General features: G+C 43.9%; 1 protein-coding gene across 1 annotated transcript in view; it reads right to left on the bottom strand.

Moving 5' to 3' along the window:
- The window catches only part of LOC134487790 (bone morphogenetic protein receptor type-1B-like), a 65,449-nt gene that overhangs the window by 918 nt on the left and 41,162 nt on the right, over nucleotides 1-23,369 (bottom strand). The window contains exons 7-11 of the mRNA XM_063289848.1: nucleotides 16,744-16,819; nucleotides 15,933-16,125; nucleotides 13,908-14,205; nucleotides 12,820-12,995; nucleotides 6,853-6,983 (exon numbers count right to left, since the gene is read on the bottom strand). Of these exons, the coding sequence (XP_063145918.1) occupies nucleotides 6,853-6,983; nucleotides 12,820-12,995; nucleotides 13,908-14,205; nucleotides 15,933-16,125; nucleotides 16,744-16,819 (874 nt within the window). The remainder of the gene's footprint in view (nucleotides 1-6,852; nucleotides 6,984-12,819; nucleotides 12,996-13,907; nucleotides 14,206-15,932; nucleotides 16,126-16,743; nucleotides 16,820-23,369) is intronic.

Here is a 23,369-nt window from a genome sequence, read left to right as displayed (position 1 = left end):
AGTAATCTTTGCACCTAGGAATACAAAGTCTTTCACTGCTTCTACATTTTCTCCCTCTATTTGCCAGTTATCAATCAAGCTGGTTGCCATAATCTTGGTTTTGTTGAGGTTTAGCTGCAAACCAGCTTTTGCACTTTCTTCTTTCACCTTCATCATAAGGCTCCTCAGTTCCTCTTCACTTTCAGCCATCAAAGTGGTATCATCTGCATATCTGAGATTGTTAATATTTCTTCCAGCGATTTTAACTCCAGCCTTGGATTCCTCAAGGCCAGCTTGTCGCATGATGTGTTCTGCATACAAGTTGAATAGGTAGGGTGAGAGTATACAGCCCTGCCGTACTCCTTTCCCAATCTTAAACCAGTCTGTTGTTCCGTGGTCTGTTCTTACTGTTGCTACTTGGTCGTTATACAGATTCTTCAGGAGGCATACAAGATGACTTGGTATCCCCATACCACTAAGAACTTGCCACAATTGGTTATGGTCCACACAGTCAAAGGCTTTAGAATAGTCAATAAAACAGAAATAGATGTTTTTCTGAAACTCCCTGGCTTTTTCCATTATCCAGCGGATATTGGCAATTTGGTCTCTAGTTCCTCTGCCTTTTCTAAACCCAGCTTGTACATCTGGCAATTCTCGCTCCATGAACTGCTGAAGTCTACCTTGCAGGATCTTGAGCATTACCTTACTGGCATGTGAAATGAGTGCCACTGTTCGATAGTTTGAACATTCTTTAGTGTTTCCCTTTTTTGGTATGGGGATATAAGTTGATTTTTTCCAGTCTGATGGCCATTCTTGTGTTTTCCAAATTTGCTGGCATATAGCATGCATTACCTTGACAGCATCATCTTGCAAGATTTTGAACAGTTCAGCTGGGATGCCGTCGTCTCCTGTTGCCTTGTTATTAGCAATGCTTCTTAAGGCCCACTCAACCTCACTCTTCAGGATGTCTGGCTCTAGCTCACCGACCACACCGTCAAAGCTATCCCCGATATTGTTATCCTTCCTATACAGGTCTTCTGTATATTCTTGCCACCTTTTCTTGATCTCTTCTTCTTCTGTTAGGTCCTTGCCATCTTTGTTTTTGATCATACCCATTTTTGCCTGGAATTTACCTCCAATGTTTCTAATTTTCTGGAAGAGGTCTCTTGTCCTTCCTATTCTATTGTCTTCTTCCACTTCCGCGCATTGCTTGTTTAAAAATAATTCCTTATCTCTTCTGGCTAACCTCTGGAATTTTGCATTTAATTGGGCATATCTCCCCCTATCACTGTTGCCTTTTGCTTTCCTTCTTTCTTGGGCTACTTCTAGTGTCTCAGCAGACAGCCATTTTGCCTTCTTGGTTTTCTCTTTCTTTGGGATGTATTTTGTTGCCGCCTCCTGAACAATGCTGCCAACTTCTGTCCAGAGTTCTTCCGGGACCCTATCTACTAAGTCCAGTCCCTTAAATCTATTCTTCACCTCCACTGCATATTCCTTAGGAATATTAATGAGCTCATATCTAGCTGATCTGTGGGTCTTCCCTAATCTCTTTAGTCTGATCCTAAATTGTGCAAGAAGAAGTTCGTGATCTGAACTACAGTCAGCTCCAGGCCTTGTTTTTACCGACTGTACAGATGTCCGCCACCTTTGGCTGCAAAGGATGTAATCAATCTGATTTCGGTGTTGTCCATCTGGTGAAGTCCATGTATAAAGCCGTCTCTTAGGTTGTTGGAAGAGAGTGTTTGTTATGCAGAGTGAATTGTCTTGGCAAAATCCTATCAGCCTATGTCCTGCTTCGTTTTGTTCTCCCAGGCCATACTTACCTGTAATTCGAGGTGTCATTTGACTGCCCACCTTAGCATTCCAGTCTCCTGTGATGAAAATAACATCTCTTTTAGGCGTGTTGTCCAGTAGGTGCTGCAGATCCTCATAGAACTGCTCTACTTCAGCTTCTTCAGCATTTGTGGTTGGGGCGTATATTTGGATCACTGTGATGTTAGATGGCTTGCCCTGAATTCGAATTGAGATCATTCTGTCGTTTTTTGGGTTGTATCCAAGCACTGCTTTAGCCACTTTACTATTAATTATGAAGGCTACTCCATTTCTTCTGTGGTCCTCTTGTCCGCAGTAGTAGATCTGGTGGTCATTTGATGTGAAGTGGCCCATTCCAGTCCATTTCAGTTCACTGACGCCCAGAATGTCTATCTTTAATCTTGACATCTCACCAATAACCACATCCAATTTGCCCTGGCTCATAGATCTTACATTCCAGGTTCCGATGGTGTGTTGATCCTTAGAACATCGGATTCGCCGTTCACCACCAGCACCGTCGGCCGCTAGCCGTCCTTTCGGCTTTGAGCTAGCTGCATCATCACGTCTGGGGCTAGTTGAGCTCATCCTCTGTTCCTCCCCAGTAGCATTTTGACCATCTTCCGACCTGGGGGTCTCATCTTCCGATGGTATACCGACATATCTCTGGTTGTACTGATCCATTTAGTTTTCACGGCAAGAATACTGAGGTGGGTTGCCATTACCTTCCCCAGGGATCGCATTTAGTCTGACCTCTCTGTCATGACCTTCCCGTCTTGGGTGACCCTTCACGGTTTAGCTCATGGCATCACTGAGGTGCTCAAGCTCCAGCACCACGACAAGGTAACGATCCTTTGCTGAAGAAAAGGTACCAACATATACTTTAATTTATTGAAAAACTGCTTTTTCAACCAGAATGCTTTTCTGGGTTATTTTAATATTGTCCTTTTTAAAGATGTTTCATATGTTATTTATAATTTTGAGGATCGTATGTGATTATTCACTTGACTTGGTTTTATTTGGGGAAAAAAGTATGGGGTAATAAATCGACACATCTATATACTACTAAAATTCTTGTGCCTGCTTGTAACCTTCAGTGGGGCGAAATACTGCATCACAGGGCAACAGATTTTGAACCAAGGTACCTCGAATGGGCTAATTTACGGAATGCATCCAAAATCCAGGACCCGTTACTCCTGTGGGATTGAAATTTGGCAAAGTTGTGGCCTCTTTAGCGCTGTCGCACTGCCACCGCTTCAGCACCACCACGCTGTCGTGGTCAGGTTATCATCGTTTCCAACGCTCTCTGCCAGCTTCCCACAAGGAAGTCAGCAGGGAAGCCAGCCAGAAGCCGGAAGCCGTTCCCACTGCTTTTTTGCCCGCCAGTGGTCATTCTGTTTCTCTGTTTAGGTAAGGAAGTATCTCTGAAATGATGACCCAACAGGTCACAGGTTGCCTAGCCTTTTTTAAAAATGGACCATCTTGCAAGTGTGAGCTGATCTAAAGGTTTCAAATTCTTCCATTCTTGTGGAAGGTGGAAAACTAAATTACTCACAGACATCTGTAGTTTCATCATAGTCTCGTTTTGTGCCTGCATTCCATAAAAGGGTTTCCAAAAGTATCCAGCAACGGATTAATTGAAGAGAAAACGAGAGAGAGGCAGGGGAGCAAGGAGCAGTGGCTGGTGTGCCCCCTCCGGGCTAGTGAGAGAAGCTGGGGCGGGGCAGCGAATGAGTGAGGCCCTGACAATGCTGAGAGCAGGAGCTGGTGTGTTGAAGGGCCCACCATCACGCTGTGGTTGAGTGAATGTGAGGGTGGGAGTGACTGTATGCTTCGATGGAGGAGTCTTTATTTTTAACCAGGGGTCTTCGGAGTCCAGGACTGGGGGCTAATGGACGGCAAGACTCTGGGGACTGTAGGGCAGGACAGAGGATTGAGGTGGTGACGGGTCAGGGATGTTATGACGGGAACTGGAGGGTGGGTCATCTTCAGGGAAGACGCCCCTGGTGTTTGTTACCGGTGGCGTGTTCCGGCCCTCCGTGCTCAGACCCAGGCCCTGGTCAGCAGACCCATGGAGGCCCTGGGCTTCGGCTGCTGCTCTGCAACGCCAGGTCTGTTAACAACAAGGCCCCCCTCGTCGGCGACTTGATCACAGAGGAGGGGGCTGACCTGGCATGCATTACTGAAACCTGGCTGGGCATGGAAGGAGGTGTTCCTCTTTCGGAGATGTGCCCTGCTATGTTTCGAGTATGGCACCAGCCGAGACTCCAGGGCAGGGGAGGAGGGGTGGCTGTTGTCATCCGGGAATCCCTTGTGGCTTTCAGGGGCCCTGCTCCACAAGTGGCCGGGTGTGAGACGGTTTTTCAAGTTGGGTTCTCGAGAACAGTTGGGGGTGTTGCTAGTGTACCAGCCTCCCTGCTGCATAGCAACCTCCCTGCCTGGGCTGCTGGAGGCCATCTCGGGGTTGGCGGTGGAGTTCCCCAAGCTTATGTTTCTGAGGGACTTCAACCTGCCGTCCCTGGGGTGGGCCTCGGAGGCAGCTCGGGAGCTCATGACCACCATGGCGGCCATGGACCTGATTCAGATTATCCGAGACCCAACTCGGGACAGTGGCCTCACCCCGGACTTAGTTTTCTTGTCGGAGCAATGACGGCGTGATCTGAGGGGAGAAGTATATCTCTCCCCTTTGTCATGGTCAGATCACGCCCTGGTGAGCCTGAGATTCTCCCATGCCACCCCTCTCCGCAGGGAGGCAGGACCCGTTCAATTGGTCCACCCCAGGCGACTGATGGACCTGGTAGGGTTTCAGAGGGAGCTGGGGGTTATACCTGGGGATCTGCTGCACAGTCCAGCGGAGGCCCTGGCGGTGGCCTGGAACAGGGAAGCGGCTAGGGCCTTGGACAAGACCGCGCCCATGCGGCCTCTCTCATCCCATTGAACCCGATACTCCCCGTGGTTTACAGAGGAGCTCTGAATAGGATTAAGAGATGCCTAGAGCACCGCTGGAGGAAGACAAAGACCGAACCTGACCGAACACAAGCTAGAGCCACTATTAAAGCCTACCTTGTGGCGGTAAGAGCGGTGAAATGTCAGTATTTCTCCGCCCTTATTGCATCCACAGAATGCCACCCAGCGGCCCTGTTTAAGATTACCCATTCCCTTCTGGGGAAAGGGGATCCAGAGATCCATCTACAGGGCCAAGCTGACGAGTTTTCTGGGCATCTGCAGGATAAAATCGCTCAGATCCGTACCAAGTTGGACTCTGAGCGTGAGGCAGTGTCTGGGGAAATACCCAGGGGACATTCTTACTCTGTTATCTGGGAACGGTTCGAGCCTGTTGAGCCCGAGGAAGTGGACAGGATCTTCCGGACTGTAAACGCTACCACTTGTCAACTAGATCCATGCCCCTCCTGGCTGGTGAAGGCAGCTTGGGAGGGGATGCGTGGTTGGGTCCAAGCGGTGGTAAATGCTTCCTTGACAGAGGGGGTATTCCCAGCAGCCTTCAAAGAGGCGCTGGTGTGCCCCCTCCTCAAGAAACCATCGCGTATTGGACCCTAGCGTATTGGACAACTTTCGCCCAGTCTCCCACCTCCCCTTTTTGAGGAAAGTGGTTGAGAAAGTGGTGGTGCTGCAGCTCCAGAGGATCCTGGATGAAACGGATTATCTAGACCCCTTTCAGTCAGGTTTCAGGCCCGGTTATGTGATGGAAACGGCATTGGTTGCACTTATGGATGATCTTTGGCGGGAGCGGGATGGAGGGAGTGCATCCATCCTGGGTCTTCTTGACCTCTCAGTGGCTTTCGATACCATTGACCATGGTATCCTTTTGGGTCGGCTCAGGGAGCTGGGGGTGGGCGGCGTAGTTTTGCACTGGTTCACCTCCTTCCTTCAGGGCCGGTCCCAGTCGGTGGTGATAGGGGGAGAGAGGTCAGCCCCACGGCCCCTTCTTTGTGGGGTGCCGCAGGGATCGGTACTCTCCCCTCTCCTTTTTAACATCTACATGAAACTGCTGGGTGAGATCATCCATCACCACGGGATGAGGTATCATCAATATGCCGATGATACCCAGTTATATATCTCCATCCCGGGTGAAGTAAGTGATGTGGTGTCCACCCTTTCCAGGTGCCTGGGGGCCGTGGGGGCCTGGATGGGGAGCAACAGGCTTCGGCTGAACCCTAGTAAGACGGAGTGGCTGTGGATTAATGGCACCTCACATGCCAGAAATTTGTCATCTTTAGTGCTGGATGGGGTTGCACTGCCCCAGACAGACCCGGTGTGTAACTTGGGGGTCCTCTTGGACTCACGGCTCCTGCTCGAAGAGCAGGTGGCAGTCATGTCCAGGAGGGCCTTTGCTCAACTCTGTGTTGTGCGCCAGTTACGCCCCTTCCTGGACCGAGAGGCCCTTCGAACAGTCACTCGTGCCCTGGTCATCTCCCAGATAGACGACTGCAATGCGCTCTACATGGGGCTACCCTTGAAGAGTATCCGGAAGCTTCAGCTGATTCAGAATGCAGCTGCGTGGACAATCTTGGGTGCTCCAAGGTTTGCACACGTAACACCTTTGTTGCGTGAGCTGCACTGGGCCCCAGTTTGCTTCTGGGTCCAACTAAGGTGTTGGTCATCACCTTTAAAGCCCTACATGGCATGGGGCCAGGCTACCTGAGGGATCGCCTCTTCCCCGTTACATCGGCCCTCCCCACCCGGTCATGCAGAGAGAGCATGTTACGGACCCATCTATAAAAGAATTCCATCTAACGGGGTCCCGGAAGTGTGCCTTCTCTGCTGTAGCTCCTGCCCTTTGGAACATCCTCCCCCCAGAGGTCCGACAGGCCCCTTTGCTCCTGGACTTCCAAAAACGACCAAAGACCTGGTTTTGTCATCAGGCTTGGAATGGGAGGGGGAAGAGTTATACCTGGGGCTGGCTAGTGCCCTAAGCGATTCTGAGGAGCGTCCTACACTCGTGGACTGATTAAAACCTCTTGCCACTTAGATTTTACTATATTCTTATTTTATTGTATTGTTATATTGAAATGGTTTTAAGTTTTAACTGCATGTTCTTCTTACCCCATCACTGCTCCACCTACTGGGAAACGAAGGCCGTAATTTCTCTATACATACTATTTTCTTCATGTCTTCATACGAAGGGTCACTGGAAACAAGGTCATGGTAGGGAAGCTGGTATTCTTCAACAATACCTGGCAGGGAGATCATTTGGCAAATATATAAATTTTGTCTAATTGAACATTCTTGTGCGTTTAAGAACTCACAAGTTTAAATGAAGCTCAATGAATCTTATTATTAATTGTAAGATTAGAATTAATTGTAAGATTAGAATAGATTAGATTAGATAAAATATACAGGTGGTAGCAGGAGAGTGACAGCATTTTTAGTGAGCTCTTAACTCTTCTATTTTAGTTACTCTTTTATTTAGTTTTAAGATAGTTTATTTAGTGATTTTATTTAATATCAATTAGTAATTTTAGTTTCCTGTATTAGGATTAGTAATTTCAGAATTTTAGAATTAGGATTAGATAGGATTAGGATTTTAGAGTCTGGAACCCAACAGCTTCGGACACCTGCTGATGAAGCGAGGCAGTAATGGCTACAAGACCGGAAGGAAGAATTCAAAGGGAAAGACCAAAGGGAAGAACAAGCCTGAGATGTCAAGAAGAGAAAATTCCAAGCATACCGGACACTCCAAGGCTGCGGCAACCTCCAGACAGCTAAAACTGAAGCATCTGTTTCAACACAAGGACACAGCATGTAAGTCCCCTTCTCCCCTCGCCATCCCCGTTAATAAACCCTACGCCCCATTCGACTGGAAAACGGATGATTTCCCTTCCTCCGGTGACGAGGCCTCAGCAGGAGACAGAGGGGAGGACAATTCTAAAGCCACAAGTAAGCGAGACAGAGATGTGGACTTGGTTGCTAAGAATTGCCTTTTAACTGCCAAAATGGTCACTGCAATTTTTGACCAGCTGCTAGATGCCAGTCAGAAAATTGACCAAGTTAAGGCTATAATAATATATATTAATATTAATATATTTATATTTATATATAGGTATACTCCAGGAAATAAAGCCAGACTGCTCACTGGAGGGAATGACATTAAAGGCAAAACTGAAATACTTTGGCCACATAATGAGAAGACAGGACACGCTGGAGAAGATGCCGATGCTGGGGAGAGTGGAGGGCAAAAGGAAGAGGGGCCGACCAAGGGCAAGGTGGATGGATGATATTCTAGAGGTGACGGACTCGTCCCTGGGGGAGCTGGGGGTGTTGACGGCCGACAGGAAGCTCTGGCGTGGGCTGGCCCATGAAGTCACGAAGAGTCAGAAGCGACTGGACGAATAAACTATAAAGACTATAATGGAAAGGCATATAACTAAACCTGTTATGGAGTCAGCCTCCAACTCAGTTGCTCCAGAACTTACTTAAAACCCATATGCTGTACAAGATCCCCTATGTATGGAAACCGCCAGGGACAAGCTAGTTTTGCAGCAACACAGGATTCTGCTCCAGGTTGCAATTAACTCTTTCAATGAAGGCAGGTGGCACAATAGACAAGCAGGACTTCACTCCCTCTCACAGTTTGGTCTAGTGGTTAAGGCGCTGGGCTGGAAACCATGAGGCTGTGAGTTCTAGTCCCACCTTAGGCATGAAAGCTGGCTGGGACTCCTTTCAATGATTTTCAAACTTAAATATCTTCTAAGGGGATTTCAAATAACGCCTATACGTGTCTTTTACAATAGCAGTGTACAGCCACTGCTAACTCACAAGAGCTCACAAGCAGCAATAAAATTTTACAGGCAACAGGGGGCAAATTATACCCCAGCAGCAATTAAACTGTTTATGGCCAAAACAGTTGCCCAACTGCTATATGGGGTACAACTTGGCCCATACACAAACCTAAGGGCGTATGAATCCATCCAATCAAATTTCCTTAGGTCTTTGTTTGGTACACAAAATGCACCCCCATGCAGTTTTGAGGCTTGAAGCAAACGTGCCAAGTATCAAGGCTCAGGCCTGGATCACGATTTTAACTTCAGGACCTGAAATTATGTTCCATCCTACAGGCCTGATGCCTCTGCTGTGGTCAGACAGCTACCAATCTCACTGGCACCGCGCTTGTACAAAAGAGCTTTGCGGACTTGGCCTCTCTCCTGAGTATTTAGGCCAACTAACTCTGGAGAAGGCCAAATCAATAGTAAAAGAAAGAATTAGGGACGCTGATCGTCCAAATGGTATTACCAGTGCTCCCGAATGCTATCGCCAAATTCTAGATAGCCGCAAATCTCTACTGCAGGGTATCTGTCAGGAATGTGCCATCCTGCCAGCTGAAGGGTTAGAGATTTGAGATGGGATTGTAGTAATTGTAGCAGTAAGCAATTAGGCCTGGGAAGGAAGAGAAAGATGAGCTGAGCACCTGCAAGGTCAGCGGTGTGGGGTTATCAGTGCTCGTTAGGCTGGAATATGAGAATATGGGGGGGGGGGGAACTGCCAGAAGGTGGAATGGAATTTTACCATTAGTTAGTTAAGCAGGGTTTTTTTTTTTGCTGTTTGATGTTATGAGAATGTTTGCAGCCTTTGGGAGGGGTGAGAATTGTAAGGGGGATTTTTGTTTAGCTGTGGCGTGCGTTTTTCTTCAGACTGAGCTTTGAAATTGATCACTTGCATTACATAAAGATCTCTTTCATATCTTTTCATGGTCTGTGGCAAGAGTCTTTGAATTAGTATCTGAAGACCAGTTTCATCACCGTATCTATCCCTAAGCAGATACAGACGGGCCTTTTCCAGAGCCTGCTTGGATGCCCTCCCTTCAGCACCGCTGGCAGGAAGATCTCACGGGACTCCTTATTTATTCACAGAGACTTTGCCCTTGCGGATCCAGGGAGGTGGAAACCCTTGCCCATGTCCTCACACGGTGCCCTTTTTGTGATGCCCCAAGACGTGCTCTGATCTCCCCAATTGTTTCTAAATTTGTGGGTCATACTGACAGATTTTGCGTTTATTTCTTTTTAAGGGATGCTGATCCTCCACTCACACACCTGGAGGCCAAATATTTTTATCAAGCTGTAAAATTACGCAAAATTTTTAATCGGATATATTGTTTTACCCCTTTATTGTTTTCCTCTCTCCTGACAATGAATTGTTAAATTAAACTATTTTCTTTTATTGTAAAGGCTGGTCAAACACCATAATAAAGTTATTCATAGGTGGTAGCAGGAAAAATCAATCTATATTTTGTTCTGCCCATTCTCATTCAATATGATAAGAGAATTTGCTGTAGGAAGTCTTTCAAAGGAGAAGAAAAATTTGGTGAAACGCTCATGATGGAGCGTGCTGTTTTCAAAAGTATTTACTGATGAGAGAGGTCCAAGGAAAACGTGTGAAGTGCTATATTCCACTGCATAATCATCAATATTCAATAGTCTGCAACTTTCCTTACTTTGATTAAATCCCAAGGGGGGCGGGGAGATAAGGCAGCTCCTCCCCCTGCTCTTTTCAACATTGAGGCAACCTTGCTTTTTGAGGAATTCTTAGTGAATTTTTTTTCCTCTGAAGAAATCCAAAGAAATCATTCACCCAATTTCTACACATTTAGTAGAAATCTCTAAAAGGCTATTTGTACCCAGCTGTGGTGGGAGCAAACTAGGGGCAAAATTTCACATTTACCTCTAATATATGTATAAAATGCCTTGAAAGGACCATGCGATGTCACACAGTACCACTCCCCCAGGCACTATCTACAATTACAGGAAGAGGCTACTTTTCTGATTGCCAATGGTCATTACAGACTTAACACCACTACCTCTAATGGAGAGAAGTTTTAATTTTCACACTTTCTATGTTGGGCAGTTATTTTAAACTCTACTCAATGCCTATCAATGGCTTAACATACTAATTTCCTTTAATTTTCTGGTGAAAATTCATGGAAATCATGCTGCCATTATTCAACCTAATACCAAGTTTTGACAGTGCAGTCTTCAAGATGCTGGGCACTGGAGTAAAGGGCTTAGAAGCCTACCACCAGCCATTCTTCTGCTAAGGTGACTGAAGACATCTTCTCATGGTCAGGTGTATGCGTGTTATTACTATCCAAGCCATTTGGCACTGCAATCCGTGTTCAATTCTTCGTAAGAAATAATTTGTTTACAATACCTCCATTGTAAAAGAATGGTACCCTGTGCAAAGCTGAAGGCACTTTCCTAGTTATTAATTTATAAGTCTCATGACCAAAACTTTACAAAGAAAATTGGATCCTGGTCTTTTGTTGTGAGATTAATCTGCGCACTGATTTTTAGTAATCAGAAGTGCTAATAAAATACCCAACTTCCTTTTTTAGGTGCCTTCAGCTTAATAGATCTGCACATTATACCCTTTAAAAAGGTTACTACAATGTGCAGATTTCACTTTACAAACATTTATGCATCAATTGTATAAATTGAATTGGTATCAGAATTGGTGGAAGACTCATTAACAACCTGCGATATGCAGATGATACAACTTTGCTTGCTGGAAGTGAAGACTTGAAGTACTTGCTGATGACGATCAAAGATTGTAGTCAGCAATACGGACTACACCTGAATGTGAAGAAGACAAAGATTCTCACAAATGGACCAATAAGCAATGTCACCAATAAACAAATAAATGGAGAAGAAATTGAAGTTGTCAATGATTTCACTCTACTCAGATCAACGATCAATGCCAAGGGAAGTAGTAACCAAGAAATCAAACGATGTATCGCGCTGGGAAAATCTGCCATCAAAGACCTATCTAAAGTTTTCAGAAGTAAAGACTTCAGTTCAAAAACAAAGGTGCATCTGACTCACGCCATGGTCTTCTCAATTGCCACATATGCCTGTGAAAGTTGGACATTAAAAAAGGAAGAAAGAAGAAGAACTGATGCATTTGAATTGTGGTGTTGGTGAAGATTATTGAAAATACCATGGACTGCCAGAAGAACAAACAAATCAGATTTGGAAGAAATACAATCAGAATGTTCCCTAGAGGCGAAGATAACTAGGCTTAGACTCTCCTACTTTGGGCATATCATCAGGAAACACCAATCGCTTGAAAAGGACATCATGTTTGGTAAAGTCGAGGGCCAGCGGAAAAGAGGAAGACCTTCAATGAGATGGATTGATACAATTACTGCAACAATGGATGCAAACACTGGAACAGCCAGGCACATGGCGCAAGACCGAACAGCATTTCGTTCTGTTATATATGGGATCACCATGAGTCGTAAACAACTTGACAGCAACTAACAACAACAACAACAACATACATCAAACAGTCATATAAAAAAGAATACAATGAAGTAGAAGATTTAGAGTTAGCACTCCAAGTCTTCTTGAATCTGAAATTAATTTTATACCAGGATAATACTGTTCTGTCCTACACAGTTGCAGGCCTTCTAAAGCCAACTAACACCTGCTAAAGTTGGCTTTCTGCTCTTAAATCTCAGTAATCTCCTTGTTAATTATGGTACCTAGGCAAAATCAACCTCATTGTATTTTTGCTCAAATAAGAGCTGTGCTCTTGCTTTAGCAGTAATTTTTATAACCACAAGAATTCCCATAAATGAACTCCAAATTCCCATTACAATTATGAAATATTGCATCTTTAAAAGAGTCTATTAAAATACAGAATAAATCTTTATGGCTAAACAAGACCTTACAGAAAAAGGAATAATAAGTCCCAGAAGTAGAAAGGGACTTAGTTTAGTGCCAGCAATTCTTTAGAAAAAGCTATTGTAATTCTTTTTTCTCCCTTGTTTTTTTTTTAAAGCAAGGACACACAAACATTTTCTGGGGAATTAATTAATTAATTAAACGTTTGTGTATCCTTGCTTTTTTTTAAAACAAGGGAGAAAAAATTAATTGATTGTGTTAATTGGTGGCAGCAAACACAAATTTGTGGCATCTTAAAACTAATAAATTCTAACATGAACTCTGTGTTGTGGATAAAGTCCATGAAAGCTAATGGCGCAATGTTAAAGGTGTGCAGTCATGCCTAAATATTTACCTCCTGAAACACATCTCCTTGCTATTTCCCAAAGGATGAGCCCAAAGCTGTACATATCAGCCATAATGTACGACTGAAAGTGATTTTGATTCAAAGTTTCATCCAGCACCTCAGGGGGCATGTAACGTTTTGTTCCTACCCTGGTGTTCGGTGAGGTATCCACTTCATTTGTACCACTGGAAGAAAGACACAAGAATTAAGCATGCAAAAAGTTTCTCTTCAAAAACTAAAACTGCTTATAAAAGAGAGACCCACACCTTTCCAAATTAAAACTGTATCTGTGCAAGTCAGAATTAACAGATAATCTCAATGGAAATTATTCTTACAGAGAAAGCTTGTCAAGTGCTAACCAAATGCTCATTTTTGAACAAAATCCCTACCCAGTGTTACATGAAGCATTCAATCGCGAAACCAGAAAAGAAGGAGAAAAGAACTCAGCCAAGGATGGTGAAGACACTTTTGAGAACTTGCTGGCAATAAAGTGGAATTCTGATGCCAAGAATTGCAATTATATTTCTCTTACAGATATCTTAAGATGCCTCAGATTCTAAGGATTTCAGGGGGATAATAAAAAGCTAAGGGATTACTATCCATTATCTTAAGGAAGATACTGATATACGAACACCTATCTAATAAGAACGGTCAGGAGCTGTACCATGTATGCTACCCTGTCTCTGCATCACCATCACCTTAGGCACATCTGTGCAGTGGCAGCGTAGTTCAGACTACTGAAGAGGACAATCTTCAGCCTGAAAATGTGTTAGTGGAAGCCGGTTTATTCTCATAATGCCACAGTTCATACACCCTCCCGCCCTGCTCCTTCTGGTGGGGAAATATCATCATAGGACAGCTTCCTGCAGCCTTCTGACAGGGCGGCAGGCTTGGCTGCGGCACCCAGCTTCTCAAACACTGCCCCCCCCTGCAGTAACCTAACACAGATTGGTTGCCAGAGAGAGCAAACTATTGCCAGCATTACTCCCCCCCCCCCAATGTTCATTTCAGGGATCTGTACAACCTTCCCCCCACTCTTCCTTTAAGAGAACTTTTAACAAACCTAGTTTCATTAGGAAAGGCAGCATTTTACCCACCTAACGAATTTCACCGCCAGACCAAGGTCTGCTACACAGCAAGTCCCGTTCTCCTTCACCAGAATGTTTTTAGTTTTGAGGTCCCGGTGAGCAATGGCTGGTTTGCTTTGGGCGCCGAAGATCTCCGTATGCAAGTGGCACAATCCACTGATAGACGAGTATGCCAGTTTTAGCATAGCTTTTGTGTCTGACGTGGTAGATTTCAGATAATCATACAGGGATCCATTCTCATGAAAATCTGTGATAAGATAAAGCTCTGTCCAAGATCCAGTCCCTTTAATATCTGCAGCAATGAATCCTGCAAAGGAAATTAGGACAAGACTTTTCTAACATCATCAGCACTTTTAAGAAACAGCAAATCCAGTTTCCTTTGCACTGTGCTCAGTAAATCCAAAGTTCATTAGAAAACGATAGATCCCAAATTCTTTCTATCTCATCCCAAAGTACGTTAATGTATTCAACTGTATTCGTCCTCATAACACCATATTAGCTATACTTAAGCATATTAAGCCAAAATGGAATGGGAGGATAGGTCTATATCATATAAATAAGTATCCCCTCCTTTATCTTACACTTACAACACAGTAAGATTAGCTAGCAGCCAACAGTTCTTAAATATTATCTGTGGTGTCCAATACATAAGAAAAAATTGTTTGTTGAATTAGTCTCATCTTAATATCACAAGGAACATTTATTTATGTATTTATCGAATTTTATCACCACCCATCTCCCCTCCAAAGGAGGGACTCTGGGTGGCTTACAAAAAACAAAACTTAAAATTCAGTACCATTATAAAACAGTAACTATAAATATATAAATAAGTAAAAAATATAAAATATGATAGGATCCAGATGGCTAAGATTGTATCTCAGTTAGTGAGTATAAAGGGCCATTCTAACATATTTCATAGTCTTTAAAACCTTTAGCCATTGATTTCTTAACATGGGATAGTCCAACTTTTTATTCCAGGATTCTTATTTATATATTATGCAATAATTTTAACTCAGCTCAGTCACATCAGCAGTGGAAAAAAAGAAAAAGATGTTTTCATTTAACTGCCATGTGATCTTCTGAAAGCTTCTGCTTCTGAACTAATGAAAGCCTCCTCTGTAGAAGGAGACCTAGAATTATCATTACCTTCTTTGCTTTCTATTCAAGGATTCCAGCTTATTGTGACAAATGCAGAACATAGTCTGTACTGTAAATCGTAGAAATCTCACAAGAATGCTGCATTATTGAGATAAATGAAAATGGAAACCCAACTATAACCAGTTTCAATTGCAAGCTTATATTCTGGCTGCAATGATGAAATCTCAAATACTCATTTTTCCATGAAAGCTGCTACGGCTTGTTCTTGCTCAAAAACATGGTAAAATCTGGAAGAAAGATAAAAACTTTCAACGTAGATGCAGTGGCCCGGCCTCCCACTGGGAGTGCTGCTCTGAGCCATAATCTTTGGCTGGTTAATGGACTTTGCAGCAGGCCACCGCAGCGGGAGCTGAGAGATGGCCAGTCCATTCTGTGGGAGGCCAGCTTCAGTAGCAGCAGCAGCAGCAGCAGCCATTTCATCATAATAATGGGATGTGGAACATCAACAATCCACTTGTCTGAAGGACCTAGTTCTATTAGTTTTCTCCTCCTCTCCTTTACTGAAGGGTAAACTGTATCTAGCTGATCTTTATACAGGAACCACTGAACTTGAGAATTGGTATTTAGGCTATTTTCCCACCCTGCTCTTTTTCCTATTTGAATCATAACCGTACAATTCAAAACAAGACTGTAATTGATTGTATGTAACTTATCATTACTACTTGAGGAATGGGTAAAAACACTTCAATTAAAGATATAAATACTGATACTGCTGAAACAACACGTAGCCCTTCTCATCTTTGAAATCTGGGACATTTACTGAGCTAAAAAGCAATCTACTATTAGTTTTAAAATACACGCATGCCCTCACACACAATGTGGAGACCTCACTCCAGGCCTCAGTCGTAACTGCTTATATCTAGCCATGCCACTCACCCAGAATATTGTCATGCCTTATCAGGACAGTCTGATAGATTTCTCTCTCTCGAAACCAGCTGGCTTCCTCTGTGGAGAAGAAAACCTTGACAGCCACCTTTTCTCCTCGCCACGTTCCCATCCAAACCTCTCCATAGCGACCTCTGCCAATCTGCTTCACCAGCTGAATCTGCTTTGCTATGGTCCTCTGCACCTGTCAGAGATAAGACGTTGGCATTACAACGGCTTTCTGCTAGACACAACCTTTGCAACTCCTCAAGGGCTGGAACCATTTTCAAGAACTGGAATTTGCTCATGAGCTAAAAACATTAGCACAGACCTGCAATATCAGACCAAAGGCCTATCTAGTCCAGCATTCTTTTCCCATTGTGGCCAATAGATACCTTGGATAGGCCAAAATCAGGACATGATTTCAGGCTTTCAGTTGTGTTCACTAACAACTGATATCCAGATACCTAGTGAGCTTCCATGGCTAAATAGAGAGCTGAACTGAAGCCTCAAAACTTAAATGAAGTTAAAAAATACAAAAAAAACAAAAATTAAAACAAAACGAAGCTGTTAGTTTTAAAAATGGACGATACATGAGCAAATTAATAAAACAAAAGCAAGAACAGAGGACCATATAACTGGGATCTCCTTAACTGCTCACCTGTAGAATATAGATTATGTCCTGTATTTTTTTATATGAAAGGCTAATGCTGCTACTTTCTTTAGCTGAGACGCAATACAAACAATATACTTTGAATGATGTAAGCTGTTGTATTTTATACATAGGACTGTTATGATTATGATTGCAGTACTCTTTCCTTACCAACAGAGGGAGCCCTGAGCTTTGAGACTGTTCAATGAGATCTTTCAAGGATGCTGCTGGCCGTTGCCGTTTATACCTGCAGGTGTATATAAGAATAACTACAGGTGACGCCAGCAAGACTGGCTGGTTATGAATACCAAGCAAAACTGGGTGTTTCAAATACTACCCTTCTTCCATTGTCAAATGCTATGAAGAATTCGGTATTTTTAGGGCGTCGTGACACTGTTGCGTCTCCATAGACTTGTACCCTTCCCTTTATATACATACATCACATCTCTCTGATTACATTTAACAACGAGTAAAAGGCTTATTAACTTTGCTGAAGCTTGCAGAGCTCTTGGCTCCTTTGTAAAGAAACAGAGTTTTCTCTGCAGTTTTGGCAGAGGACAGAATTTAAATCTAAATGTTCATGTAGGAGAAGAGGCTTTCACAGTGACCACGGCACTCCTGATCCGGACTGTCATCTGCCTGCACTGAGAGTGAGTCTGTAAATTTTCCTACTTCAAATATTCTCACTAGACAGACTGCAGGTAATTTTGCTGAATCAATCTCAAAAGTCGCCACTGATCACAACCATTTAGCTACGGTCTTTAAAAAAACAAGATGGACGCACAGAAGGAAAAGGGAAATAAAACCAGGGGGAAAAAACAAAACAAAACAAAACAAAATACAGATCATTATACTTGTCTGTAAATCAAAAATGGACCCTGGATCACAGCTTGGTGTTTAAGCTCAACTCCAAGCTGAAGAATTTGGGTTAGTGTTCTATAGTATACTGTTTCAAATTATGGAGCATGTATAGTACTTTGTTTAAAGAATGAAAATGTGTTTGTTTACTTATTTATGAAATTTATTTAAGTGCATGAAATCAGGTGGACTCCATGTATTAAACACAGAATGTAAGGGTTAAAACAATACAAAACAGGAAAAAATAAATTGGTGACCAAAAACATAAAGCTAAAAATTATGAAATTGTAAAAGTGGTATCACTATATAATAATTAATCCCCAAAAGCCCTCTGGAAATTTTCACCTGCTTCCAGGAGGCCATGATGGTGGGGGCTATACATGCTTCAGATGGCAAGCTGTCCATGGGAAAGCGTCTGCTAAAGAGAACACCTACCACTGGGCCCACACACTTCATTCCTCCTGGTAGGTGGGAATGCTCAGCAGCTGCTCCCAAATCGTTCAGGTAGGACAGAAAGAAACTACTGGGGAACACGGTCCCTAAGACACCCAGGCCCTGAGCCATGTAAGGCTTTGTATCTAATAGCCTGTCCCTTAAATTGCCTGAGGAATCTGTATAACGACCAACTAGCAACAGTAAAAACAGACCACGGAACAACGGACTGGTTTAAGATTGGGAAAGGAGTACGGCAGGGCTGTATAATCTCACCCTACCTATTCAACTTGTACGCACAACATATCATGAGACTTGCTGGGCTTGAGGAATCCAAGGCTGGAGTTAAAAGCGCTGGAAGAAACATTAACAATCTCAGATATGCAGATGATACCACTTTGATGGCTGAAAGTGAAGAGGAACTGAGGAGCCTTATGATGAAGGTGAAAGAAGAAAGTGCAAAAGCTGGCTTGCAGCTAAACCGCAAAAAAACCAAGATTATGGCCACCAGCTTGATTGATAACTGGCAAATAGAGGGAGAAAACGTAGAGGCAGTGACAGACTTTGTATTTCTAGGTGCGAAGATTACTGCAGATGCTGACTGCAGTCAGGAAATCAGAAGACGTTTAATCCTCAGGAGGAGAGCAATGACAAATCTCGATAAAATAGTTAAGAGCAGAGACATCACACTGACAACAAAGGTCCACATAGTTAAAGCAATGGTATTCCCCGTAGTAACATATGGCTGCAAGAGCTGGACCATAACGAAAGCTGAGTGAAGGAAGATAGATACTTTGGAACTGTGGTGTTGGAGGAAAATTCTGAGAGTGCCTTGGACTGCAAGAAGATCAAACCAGCCCATCCTCCAGGAAATAAAGCCAGACTGCTCACTTGAGGGAATAATATTAAAGGCAAAACTGAAATACTTTGGCCACATAATGAGAAGACAGGACACCCTGGAGAAGATGCTGATACTAGGGAAAGTGGAAGGCAAAAGAGGGGCTGACCAAGGGCAAGATGGATGGATGATATTCTAGAGGTGACGGACTCGTCCTTTGGGGAGCTGGGGGTGGCAACGACTGACAGGAAGCTCTGGCGTCGGCTGGTCCATGAAGTTACAAAGAGTCGGAAGCGACTGGACAAATAAACAACAAGCCTTAAATTGCACTTGGAAGCATACTGGTAACCACTGAGCATATGTGCTGCTGCATTCTGGACCAGAAGTTTCTCAGTGGTCTTCATGGGCACTTCCATTTACAGTGAGTTACAATAATTTAATCAAGAGATAAGAGCATGAATGACAGTCTTCAGTTTATCTTGTTTCAGGTAAGCCTGCAAATGGTGAACCAGCCAAGGCTGTGCAAGGGCTCTTCTGGCCATGTTGAAACAGGAGCCCTGAGTCCAGGGGAACCCCAGACTGTGAAGCTGCTCTTTCTGGGGAAGCAGAACCCCATCAAGGATGAAAGATGATGTTGCTGTTTATTCGTCCAGTCGCTTCCGACTCTTCGTGACTTCATGGACCAGCCCACGCCAGAGCTTCCTGTTGGTCGCCGCCACCCCAGCTCTCCCAAGGTCGAATCCATCACCTCTAGAATGTCATCCATCCATCTTGTCCTTAGTCAGCCCCTCTTCCTTTTTTCCAATCTGATGGCCATTCTTGTGTTTTCCAAATTTGCTGGCATATGGCATGCATCACCCTGATAGCATCATCTTGCAAGATTTTGAACAGTTCAGCTGGGATACCATCGTCTCCTGCTGCCTTGTGGTTAGCAATGCCTCTTAAGGCCCACTCAACCTCACTCTTCAGGATGTCTGGCTCTAGCTCACTGACCACACCATCAAAGCTATCCCTGATATTGTTATCCTTCCTATACAGGTCTTCCGTATATTCTTGCCACCTTTTCTTGATCTCTCCTTCTTCTGTTCGGTCCTTGCCATCTTTGTTTTTGATCATACCCATTTTTGCCTGGAATTTACCTCTGATCTTTCTAATTTTCTGGGAGAGGTCTCTTGTCCTTCCTATTCTATTGTCTTCTCCCACTTCCGCACATTGCTTGTTGAAAAATAATTCCTTATCTCTTCTGGCTAACCTCTATCATGAAAGATGACAGAGTCCTGGAATCAGTCAGCCTCAGCCTCAACATCAACAGCTACTCAGTCTTGTTTGGGTTGGGTGTGACTCTGTTTTTCCCTATCTAAACCCTGACAGCTTCCAGACACCAGAGCATGACTTCCACCATGTCCCCCAATGGGCCTGGGGTGGAGATATACATGCTGATGATACTTCACCTGGAAGCAGTGGATCACCTCTGCTAGCAGTTTTGGGAACATGTTGAACAGGACAGAGAAAAGATCTGAACACTGAGGCACCCCACAACCACCCTTTGGCCCACCTACTCAGGAAGGAGCAGAATCATCATGCCTTCAATTCTCAACCTTCCCAGATGGTCCAAAAGGATAATGTGCTCAACTGCACTGAAAGCTAGTGAAAGATCTAGAAGGACAAACCATGCCCTTGCCATACATGGCCCATCAAATGTCAGCCATGGGAACAGCCAATGAAATTTCTAGTCCAGACCTGGCTATGGAACTCAGACTGTCAAGAGCCAATTGGTATCCTCCAGACTGTCAACTGGTATCCTCCAGAGCATTCTGCAACTACAGCCTCACCACTTTTTCCATAATTTTGTTATTGGATTTTGTTGGATCCAGGCCTCTTAAAGAAAAAATGAAGCAATGCGTCTTAAGGACCTTTGGAATCTCCCTCTCCCTAAAAAAAGTTTTGACTGCAGCCTGGATCCAGCTTCTAGTCCCCTACCTGGCCACTTTAATTGGTGGGGCAAGAGTGGGGCAGGGATCATGTTCACGAATAGCAGAGCTGAGATTCAGAGGACTCTGTCCACTTTTTGTGATCCATATGCTTAAAAGTCTCTGAGACAACACTACAAGATATCACTTCTGTTATCTCAGTAGATTTTTTTCCATCTGATTTTCAACTCAAAGTGAATGTGAATTTATTCATGAAATGCTTGACCAGATGATCACAACTACGCTGACTGAGTCTTCTGTTTTTCCCCAAAACCGATCTTAAACACTGTAGCAGATGTAATATAGGCTGAGGTATAACTATGTTTTTCTGCCTCTATTGCCAGAGTAGACTCAAATTTGGGCTCCTATTCATGTCCAGCCATTCATTCATCTCTTCATCTGCTTTATATCAGGGAGCTGCTCAGTAAACCAAGTTGCTGCATAGGATCTGCGGGCAGGGTGGAGGCTACTCAGGGGCAAACCATTATTCCTGTGGTTAACAAGGCAAGCACTCTCCAAATCGCTGGGAAACTCCCCTAGAGCAGTTAGGAAACTACCTGATTCCATCAGGCATCTAGGGAGGACTATCTTAATAGGTCTCTCCTCCTTGCAGTGATCCTCTGCTGCCCATTCCCCAGAGGAAGTGATCTGTCCATGATGATGGGAAAGTCCACCAGAACCAGATCATGACACATCTGCTTCAAGGTGAACAGGAGATCTAAAGTGCAGCCAGGTATGTGAGTTGGGCCAGTGATGAACAGGGAGAAGCACATGGTTGTCATGGCAAACATTAACTCATGATCTGCCTCCTACACCAGGGAGAAATACACTAACCCTAATGAGAATGGACCAAAGCCTAACTGGTCAAAAACTAATGTCTGCGCATTCCACCTCAAAAATAGGCAGGCCAGATGTAGGCTTGCTGTTATCTGGGATGGAGTGAGTCTGGCACATTGTGAGATGCCGTGTTACCTCGGTGTAACACTGGACTAAACATTAACCTTTAAAAGACATTGTTGCAACTTAAAGCAAAAGATTTCCACCCGAAATAATCTTCTCAGGAAGTTGGCTGATACTACTTGGGGTGCTCACCCTACTACTCTATGCACAGCCGCCCTTGCATTGTGCTACTCGGCGAGAGTACGCCTGCCCCGTTTGGGGCTGCTCTGCGCACTCTACGCAGGTGGACAGGGTGCTTAGTGGCACACGCTGCATTGTTACCAGATGTTTATGCCCCACTCCACTTGTAAATGATGCATCTTGGTGGGAATAGCCCCGCCAGGCATTAGGAGGAGTGTGGCACAAGGTGAGGAATATGGCAAGGTGTTACACAATCCGGCACACCCATTATTTGGCCAAGAACCTCCTGCAAAAAGATTGACGTCAAGAAGGAGCTTCTTAGACTGCGCTGAGGAGATTGCTACTACACCTCAAAGAGGACGATTAAAAAGATGGAAATCTCAAGTAAAACACCTTCATAATTGGATAGAACCGCTTGAGGAGCTGCCTGGAGGTCCGGAGGAGGAGTGGACGGTTTGGAGATGTTTAAACAGACTGTGCACTGGTTTGGCCAGAACTAAGAATATATGGAAAAACGGGGGTTTCTCCCTGAGGGCAAGGACATTTGCTGCGAATGTGGCAATATTCAAACGACGACCCATCTTCTACAGCGCCCTTTGGGACCGACACGCACACAGAGTGACTTATGGATCGGAAGCACCTCTGCCATCAATGTGGCCCGGCGTTGGGCGAGAGTTATATAAATTTTATGTTTTTACTGCAGGCAAAATTGACCCTGAAGCAAAGGATAAAGGACAGAGAGAGACAAACAGACGTAGAGAAGGCCCCTCATTTCCTATCTTCAGAGCAAAATAAATATATTGTCAATACTGCCAGTTACCTTGATTCCTAGCCATCGGAAAGCTTTCTCCCTAGCTCGAAGCCATGCGCTCCCTTCTGCAGTCTTGGAAGGCAGATACAAAAAAATTCCAATAGCGGCATGGTCGTGCCCTTGTAACAGTGGAGAGCTAGAAACCACAGACCACGTGCTTCTCCGTTGTCCTTTTTATAAAGAGCTCAGGAGTAAATTAATATTACCTCTGATCAATAAATATCCTAGGCGGAAAGATACAGACTATATGCAAATGTTACTTGTAGACGAACATCCAACTGTCACGGCGCAAGTAGCCAGATGCTGCGCAGCTGCTATGAAGATACGTCAGATTATGACGGGGAAAATGTAGTAATGTACCCCGTGTAATAACTTTAAGTGGTTTTAAAGTATATATTTTACTCTTTTTATTACTTTACATATCGTATTTTATAGATACTTATATTTGATAGAATATTAGTCATGATAATGTAAATTAATAAGATTGTTTTTAAATTCGATTAAGGGGCTCATTTACATTGTGATCCAAACGTATTTTAACATTTAATTGGAACTTGTAAATTCAGATTTAGAATGATTTCAAATCAGATGGTTCATATTTTAAGGCTAATGTGTGTACCTCTACAGAATTGTAACTAGCACTCGTCAGTGACTGTAATGAAGTTGAACTGAACTATTTTTATTAAATGTTTTTAACTTTAAATTTTAACGAATACTTTCCCCCTTTCTATTCCCTGCGCTTCTGACACAAAACGAGACGAGGCCAGGGAGAAGAGGTCGAAATCACTCAGTACTAATAGTCTGCATG

Source organism: Candoia aspera, chromosome 1 (genome assembly GCF_035149785.1).
Source record: "Candoia aspera isolate rCanAsp1 chromosome 1, rCanAsp1.hap2, whole genome shotgun sequence".
NCBI classification, from domain to species: Eukaryota; Metazoa; Chordata; class Lepidosauria; order Squamata; family Boidae; genus Candoia; species Candoia aspera.
This window is presented reverse-complemented; position numbering and strand designations above follow the sequence as displayed.